The sequence below is a fragment of the Berghia stephanieae genome, chromosome 5 (genome assembly GCF_034508935.2).
Source record: "Berghia stephanieae isolate SIO BIC M18660-M18661 chromosome 5, UCSD_Bste_1.3, whole genome shotgun sequence".
Lineage (NCBI taxonomy): Eukaryota > Metazoa > Mollusca > Gastropoda > Nudibranchia > Aeolidiidae > Berghia > Berghia stephanieae.
Window position 1 is genome coordinate 40,156,055 of NC_088364.1, and position 8,977 is coordinate 40,165,031.

At 36.0% G+C, this 8,977-nt stretch overlaps 1 protein-coding gene across 2 annotated transcripts in view; it reads left to right on the forward strand.

The window, feature by feature from the left end:
* Positions 1-8,421, forward strand: part of LOC144972913 (protein phosphatase 3 catalytic subunit alpha-like) — a 45,967-nt gene extending 37,546 nt beyond the window's left edge. For both annotated transcript variants that reach the window (XM_078914716.1, XM_078914715.1), the window contains one exon: positions 1,184-8,421. In XM_078914716.1, the coding sequence (XP_078770842.1) occupies positions 1,184-1,317 (134 nt within the window). In that variant the 3' untranslated portion in view covers positions 1,318-8,421. The remainder of the gene's footprint in view (positions 1-1,183) is intronic.
* The last annotated feature ends 556 nt before the right edge of the window (positions 8,422-8,977 follow it).

Below are 8,977 nucleotides of genomic sequence, written 5' to 3' on the forward strand. Positions count from 1 at the left end.
TTCATGGATTACGTCCCTTTGTTTTAATATAGCTCATATAGGCGGATTTTCATCTCCCTATTTTACACTGTTAGAGGAATTTCTCAATGTGGTTCTATATCAACATCGAGTAATAGTGGTCTCAAGTTACTTTGTACCAAATTTGGTGCTTTCATCACTAATTTGCACAATTTTATCCTAATTCCCCTAGCTAGTTGTTTCTGATAAGAATGGAGGAAGAACATCATAGTGTCCTCTCCATAGAGCAGAACCAATAAAAAAATAAAATAAAAGACTTTTATTTCGTTCCTCGAAAAAAATAGATTTTATTCTGTTTCAAATGCCGACTTTAAAAAAAAAAAGAAGAAAAAAAATTTATTTGTCCCTTCAAAGACAAACCAAAACTTGCCGTCTATCAGTTAGCTATAATATTATCGTGCCACCTACACGCTCCGCTAGATGTGGATATATTCACTGCCTGGTTACTGTGCCACAGCCAGCGAGAGAGGGTCGCGAAGTTCACGCGAGTCGTCTTCACACACACACCTAGTCAGTAAATAACGCACGCACAGAAGTGTGTCGAACCGGACCGGAAGGTTTCTCTCTATTTTGCTACCAACTGGTTCTCATATCTTTTTCTCTATATTTTATTGGTTCTTCCTGGATGTGAAACGGAATAAAAAATAATGCGAAATAATTATTTTTCTTGGAAATATACTAACTCAGACCTGGGCCCTCAAATAATTGAGATTTTTTTTTTGGTACCATAAAATAAGGACCTCGTTATAAATAAGTAGGGGAAAGTGACATGATTTGAGTAGTCAATTGACGTGTCATATCTGTGTTGTGTCCATATCCTGTTGTGTCTATTTTCGCATGTTCAAAAAGTTCTGACAATTTTTTCACCAACCATTCACAGGCCTATTATATGTGCGTTTGCCAAACTGTTAGTCCAGATAGAATGCAAGTCATGTTTTTAAGAAAGTGAATGTTTTTACTATTTTTGTAAAGTGTTTAGAGGTCTTGGCAACAGGGGATAAAATTATTATTGGTGTTATTAAATGGTCAGGGCTATTTGTCAGTAGTGACACCTGTTCATCAGAACTGAAGAATGCCCATTTTGTTATCAACTAGCAATTATGGGGGGGTTTTGAACGTTGTATTTGTTATGTATGAAAACTCAATTTCAACTTTCTTTTTTCAGCATTGAGTGGGTTCTCTCCAAACCACAAGATAAGTGGATTTGAGGAAGCAAAATGTCTGGATAAGATGAATGAGCGTATGCCTCCCAGAAAAGATGCTGTGAACTCAAACAATAAAGAGCATCCAAAGTCTTAACTACAGCCCCCACTCTGTTAACTTTTATACTTAAATATATTGTTTTGGGGTTATTTCGGAGGCAGACGTGAATGAGTTGATTTGATCTGCCATGAAACTTTCAATTGGCAGTGATGTTCAAGGCATCTCTCCCCAATCTCTCTCTCTCTCTCTCTCTCTCTCTCTCTCTCTCTCTCTCTCTCTCTCTCTCTCTCTCTCTCTCTCTTTCTCTTTCTCTTTCTCTCTGTACGTCTCTTCCCCTCCCCCAACACCTTAATTTAAATCTTATTTGATGGACGATTTTGAAATCTGAGGACAGTGTATAAAATGTAATAGGGTTATTGTACTATACTATACTCATTTTTTCCAATTTACAACAATATTCAGATTTTGATTGTATTGTTCAGTGCGTGTGTTTGATAAAGGCTGAAAAGTGTGCGTCAGTTCAGAACCACAGGAAAGAAGTATGTGAGTTTCACTTTGAATTCAGATCATGCATTTTTCTTTCTTTCTTTTTTTTTTTTTAAATCAGAAATTGTGTCTGCGAGTGAGTGCACGGCTAAGTAATTTAGTCTATTTAAAATACAAGTGCTAAAATGGTTATCAAGAATGATTGATTGATCACATCAGGTAATAAATGAATTTTCCAAATTTCGAGATGGGGTTCTTTTCATTGACACTAGAGGAGTTTGTTACATTGATAACTCCAGTTTAATATTTGCTAACAATTATCTTGAATCTAGATTTGAAAGTGTGTTTGTGATAATGTTCTGCATATAAATATATATATACATATAAATATATTCTAAAAATAATGGTTAGCACACCCAACCTTTTTACTCCGTTTTTAGAGATCTCATTCTACAATTCTTCTGCTTCTATATTTTTAATCATTCTTGGAAGACCTGCTTTACTTTTTAATATTTTCATACCTTATACCTTATTTGTTTTTGTACATCGTATTCATGTATGTACGCATATTAATTCATGGCCAGACTATACTCATTGATTACAATCTAGAAACATGAAGGCATGTTTTGTGAATATGACAACTTTTTTCCATTATATTTCTCCCCTAGTGATGTGTAAGTGATGGTCATTTTTGTCTAAACTTAATTAAGTGATGATTCAATTGTTAAAATGTCAAGTGTGGATGGGAATGTTGCTGGTTCCTCTTTTTTTTTCTTAAGAAGAAAAATAATTGATAATGTGATCTTCACTAGCATCGAAGTATCTAGTCAGTGTGTAATGTGGCAAGAACACTCATATAATTTTGTATAATCATCTGTTATTTGATTGATGTTAACTGCTGCATTGACTTATAGCTGGGTGGAGAGACATACTCTCAGATGGTGCTGCACACAACTCCTTTCCCCGGTGCAGTGCTTGTTATGAATGAATGACTTGTTTATTGCCCCTTGTTTTTATTCAATTACAGATAGTATTTATATCCATGTCAATATAGCCAATGTCGACATGGTTTAAAGTGTTTATGTCTGATTGAATAACAATGATGAATGGCTGTGATTTATAGAATATATATAATATTTATAATGTGAAAAGAAGTGTGCATGAACAACTGTAAATGATATCATTTGTTTATTTTTAATTCCAGAATACTGGGGTATATTACTTTGTCTTATTTTGCCATAATATTGTCGATGTCTGGATGTAACTTACTTTGTTCCCATGCCCTGCCTAAGAATGGGGTGTAACCTATGTGATATTTCATGTATACACACTACTTGCTTTTAACTTATGCACTCCTTTTCCTTCCTTGAAATATTGTCACGTTTTCTATCATGTAACCTTTTTTTTTTTTTTTGGAGAAGTTTCATGAGCCATGTCACTTTGTATCTTCAATTTTTATTTTTGTTCTTTTAAAATATATGTTGTATGTGTGGGCGTCATTGTTTGAATCAATTACAGATGCATGTCATTCCGAAAAACAGTGAACTGCAGTTGATAGCTGTATAAATTTTAGCGTTGCTTCAGCTATTCTATTTCCTGAGAGAAGGGTTGTGTATTGATTGGGTTTTTGTTTTTATGTTTCTTGAAGTCTAGTTAAAAGGTGACAACCTTATTGGGGGATTTTAGACCAGCCAATAATTTCACCACCACCATCATCATTCAGAAATTTGCTTCCACGGGATTTATTTTTATTTATTTCATTTTCAAAGGTTTTTTATTTGTGGTTCTCGTGCTGTTAATAACAAATTCCTTTTTATAATCATTCTGCATTTGTTGAGCTGTTAAACATTCATGCACCTCCCTTCTCTTCCCAATAGCTAAAGCAAACGAATAACTGGATTTTGGTCTGCCTCTTGTTTTAAAATCGATATATCCGCTATTTAAGGAGGGTTTGCTGGAGATTCTGTTAGGGTCTTCCATCCCTCAATATCTGTTATCCCCTCATCTGATTTCTGTCCTTTGATTTGAAGGGGACGTTTGCTTATGCCCAAAACCTGGCTCGAGTTCTTTGGCATAAGGTAGCCTGGGTGGGGATCCTAACCTCCCATAGCGGGCAGGGAGGTACATACTGTGTCTTCTATCCCCTTATATCTGTTTTCCAACATGCTTTCTGTCTTTGTCTCGGAATGAGATTACTTGGGTTTGTCCTGGCTCTGGCTGGAGTCCTAGCTGGGAGGGAAACAGTCAAATGCATAGTTATTGTTTTGGGAGATGAAATTTTTTTCCTTGTAAATCATCTCTCTGTTATGTATTATTATTTTTATTTTGAATGTATAATGTAAGCATTTGAGTGTGTTCCTCTTTGTTGGATTTTGTGCTTGTGTCTGGATGAGACTTGTAGGTGATTTCAAACTAAGTACATTGGTGGTATGCTCTTGGAATCTACATCTGATCCCTATTTGTTCTCAGTTCCCCTTTGTCTTACTTTTTCTTGGGTGCTTTAATTGTAATTCTAGAACTTTTTAGTATCCCATTTTCTTCCTTTTTACTTGCGCTGATATAACCTCAATGTGTTGCAAGCGCCGTAAAACCCTTAAATACAAAAAAAAAAACAGACTTATAGGTGATCTCAAACTAAGTACATTGGTGGTATGCTCTTGGAATCTACATTTGTTCCCAGTTCCCCTTTGTCTTACTTTCTCTTGGGTGCATTTTAATTGCAATTCTACTGGGTGGGGATCCTGACCTCCCATAGCGGGCAGGGAGGTACATACTGTGTCTTCTATCACTTTATATCTGTTATCCAATATGCTTTCTGTCTTTTTCTTGGAATGAGATTACTTGGTTTTGTCCTGGCCCTCGTAGGAGTCCGGGCTGGGAGGGAAACAGTCAAATGCAAAGTTATTGTTTTGGGAGATGATATTTTTTTCCTTGTAAATCATCTCTCTGTTATGCACTGTATTATGTTTTCTTTATATTATATTTGATTTTAAGACATTTGAGTGTATTCCTTTTAGTGGGGATCTGTGCTTGTGTCTGGGTGAGCTTTTTAGGTGATCTCAAACTAAGTACTTTGATAGTGCTCTTGGAATCTATATCTATTTCCTATTTGAACCAATTCCCCTTTGTCTTACATTTTCTTGGGTGCTTTAATTGTAATTCTAGAACTTTTCACTATCCCATTTTCTTCCTTTTTACTGGCGCTGATATGACCTTAATGTGTTGCAAGCGCCGTAAAACACTTAAAAACAAACAACAAAACAATTGCAATTCTAGAACTTTTTACTATCCCATTTTCTTCCTTTTTACTGGCGCTGATATAACCTAAATGTGTTGCAAGCGCAGTAAAACCCTTAAAAAAACAAAAACAGCATAATGTAGCAATTCTACATGAATATTTGTTTTATGATAGGAAGCCATGTTTTTGAGAGAATGTATCATAAACCGTCAGGTTGATTGTTACTTAATGAAAATCTGTGCTGGGGACTATGTAATACTGAATGCTGGGTTGACTAAGGGATAGATTGCTGTTGATAGCTACATTGCAGCCCATAAATATACATATTCACACTAAGCCATTGGAAAAAGGAAGCTCACTTCGACAATGATTAGATTCAAGCTTGCTATGTTGACACCCTGATTCTGCTGAGTAAAGGTAAAAATCATTTTACATACAATAGAAAAGTTCCATTTGAGGTCATTGATTGCATGATTATTTATCACATGATCACACGACGGACCAGTGACAGTCAATAATGATGAGTTATTTTCAACCAAAGAATGACCTCTTACCAAAGGATATCCCTTTTTGATGCCATGGAATAGACAGAAGACAGTAGTCTGATTATGCAGAGATAAAAAGTACTCTTCATGTAGTTTAAAAATCAGAAACGTTTTCATGGAATTCTGGCAGAACAAGACATATAACCATTCATGTAATCATGTTGATCTCTTGTAGTGTCTTCTATCCCCTTATATCTGTTTTCCAACTTGCTTTCTGTCTTGAGTGAGATTACTTGGTTTTTCTCTTGGTCCCGGCTGGAGTCCTTTGGCTGGGAAGAAATCGATCAAAAGAATAAAGGCCCATAGCGGGCAGGGAGGTACATACTGTGTCTTTTATCCCCTTATATCTGTTTTCCAACATGCTTTCTGTCTTTGTCTTGGAATGAGATTACTTGGTTTTGTCCGGGCACTGGCCGGAATCCTAGCTGGGAGGGAAACAGTCAAATGCATAGTTATTGTTTTGGGAGATGATATTTTTTTCCTTGTAAATCATCTCTCTGTTCTGTATTATGATTTTAATTTTGAATGTAAAATGTAAGCATTTGTTGGATTTTGTGCTTGTGTCTGGATGAGACTTGTAGGTGATTTCAAACTAAGTGCATTGGTGGTATGCTCTTGGAATCTACATCTGATCCCTATTTGTTTCCAGTTCCCCTATGTCTTACTTTTACTTGGGTGCTTTAATTGTAATTCTAGAACTTTTTACTATCCCATTTTCTTCCTTTTTACTGGCGCTGATATGACCTTAATGTGTTGCAAGCGCCGTAAAACCCTGAAAAACAAACAAAGAATAAAGGTTCTGGGAGATGATACTTTTTTCTTTTTAAATCATCTCTTTTGTGTATTCCTCCAACAAGGATCCTGGATGAGACTTCTAGGCGTCTCAAACTAAGTACACAGATGGTGTGCTCTTGTAACTTGCATCTGTTCCCTATTACCACTGTTTTTGTGCTTTTAAATTTTGATCTATATTTCTTTTACTGTCCTATTTCCTCCTTCCTTTTTTACTGGCAACATTGAAATGACCTAAATGTATCATAAGCGCCGTAAAACCTATAAAGACAAAACAACAAAGCAGACAGTCTGACTGGGTGGGGATCCTGACCGCCCATAGTGGGCAGGGAGGTACATACTGTGTCTTCTATCCCCTTATATCTGTTTTCCAACATGCTTTCTGTCTTTGTCTCGGATTGAGATTACTTGGTTTTGTCCTGGCGCTGGCCGGAGTCCTAGCTGGGAGGGAAACAGTCAAATGCGTAGTTATTGTTTTGGGAGATGATATTTTTTTCCTTGTAAATCATCTCTCTGTTATGTATTATTATTATTATTTTGAATGTATAATGTAAGTATTTGAGTGTGTTCCTCTATGTTGGATTTTGTGCTTGTGTCTGGATGAGACTTGTAGGTGATTTCAAACTGAGTACATTGGTGGTATGCTCTTGGAATTTACATCTGATCCCTATTTGTTCCCAGTTCCCCTTTGTCTTACTTTTCTTGGGTGCTTTAATTGTAATTCTAGAACTTTTTACTATCCCATGTTCTTCCTTTTTACTGGCGCTGATATAACCTAAATGTGTTGCAAGCGCCGTAAAACCCTTAAAAACAAACAAAAACAAACAGACAGTCTGACCGTTTGGGTGGGGTCTCTTGACCTTCCATGATGGGCACGGAGGTCACTTTTGCTCTGTTTTTTCCTTCCTTATCTGATCTCCTTTTCCGGGTTGCTTTCTGTCTTTGTCTTAAATTGGCATTACTTGGATTTTGTCCTGACTTAGGCAGGAGTCCTTGTCTGAGGGGGAAACAGATGAATAGTATTAGATCATTTCTTTGTTAATCCTCTCTCTGTTATTTCTCCTGGTGTCTAATGCCATTCAACCTTGAACTTATACACCACCTTTTAACACCCTATTTAGGACATGTAGGGATACATTTCTATTGTAAGAAAATTGTGTGTCTAAGAAAGGACTCTTGTGTAATCAGCGTCTCTGTAAAGGTACTCGCTTTGTGCAGATATCAACATTGAAAACAGTAAGCAAATAAGTACATATTTAAGTCGTGTTTCTGGCCACTTTTTAAAAACTCTAGATTGATGAGTTCATTAAGCTGTAGCTCAGCTCATCATCTTTGAATCTGAAGCAATTCCTTGGCAACTCTGTTATTTGATGGTCTTGGGAGTTATATTTAAACTACTGTTTTTAACTGGGTGGGGTTCCTGACCTCCCATAGTGGGCAGAGAGGCACTTACTGTGTTTTCTATGTTTTCCAAATTGCTTTGCCTTGGAATGAGATTACTTGGCCCTGGGAGGGAAACAGTCAAATGAAAAGCAAGTTTTGGGAGATTATTTTTTCCTCCATCTCTCTGTTATGCATTGTATTATTTTCTGTTATTTATCACAAATATATGATTTGTCAACATTTGAGCGTATTCTGCACTGATAATGTGCTCTTGGAATCTTCATCTGTTTTCTATTTCAGCCAATTCCCTTTTTGTCTTACTTTTCTTGGGGGCTTTAAGTGTAATTCTAAATCCCATTTTCTTCCTTTTTACTGGCGCTGATATGACCTAAATGTGTTGCAAGTGCCGTAATAACAATAAAACGGTTTCCAAATTAAACCTAGTAGATATGGTTACATAACTTGGAATTCAGCAGACAGAACGGGCAATTCTTGTGCCATTTATCTCGTCACAAAGACAGCAGTGTTATTTTCAGATCTTTAAGATGGAATGATAAATTCACTGCCGATAATTAATTTAGTAATTTATTTATCCCTTTTTAATAATGGAATTCCAAGTAACTACCTTGCACTATAGATGATTATCCTTTCAGGAAATATTTTCTCCAACATTTGAAACCATTAGTTTGCTTATTGTCATTTTGTCCAGCATATATTTGTAACTTGGAATATATTCTATTAAATTTTCATTTGAAAGGGGACAATTTTGTTTTTCCATCCACTGCCACAGCCCTTAAAAAAAAAAAAATGCATAATGTTATTGTCTTTTCACAGCACAAAATTATAATGTGATATACCTCACTTCCTATCTTCGATTAACTTGCTATATATTTCTTATTCCTCCAAATGCGTTTTCTTACTAAACTTATAATGAATACAGCACAAGGAAGGGACTCTACAAAGAGGTATTGGTATTTTTGCATAGGACTGGTTCCATTTTATGTCGCTAATTATTTAACTTTCTTTTTGTTTAATTTCTAAAGAAGTGATCAGTTTTCTTGCAAGGCCATTGACTGATCAGAGAACCTGTTTTACCCTCGGTTATATTATTTCCACTGGGTGTGTTCTTTAGTCCTCCCATGGTAGGCAGGGAGGTCAATTGCTGTGTCTTTTATCCCCTATATCTGTTTTCCAACTTGCTTTCTGGTTTTGTCCTGGCCGTGTCCGGAGGAAAATAGTATAATAGTTTAGGGATATATTATTTTCCTTGTAAAATCACCTCTCTGTTTAGTTATATCTTTTGTTATGAATA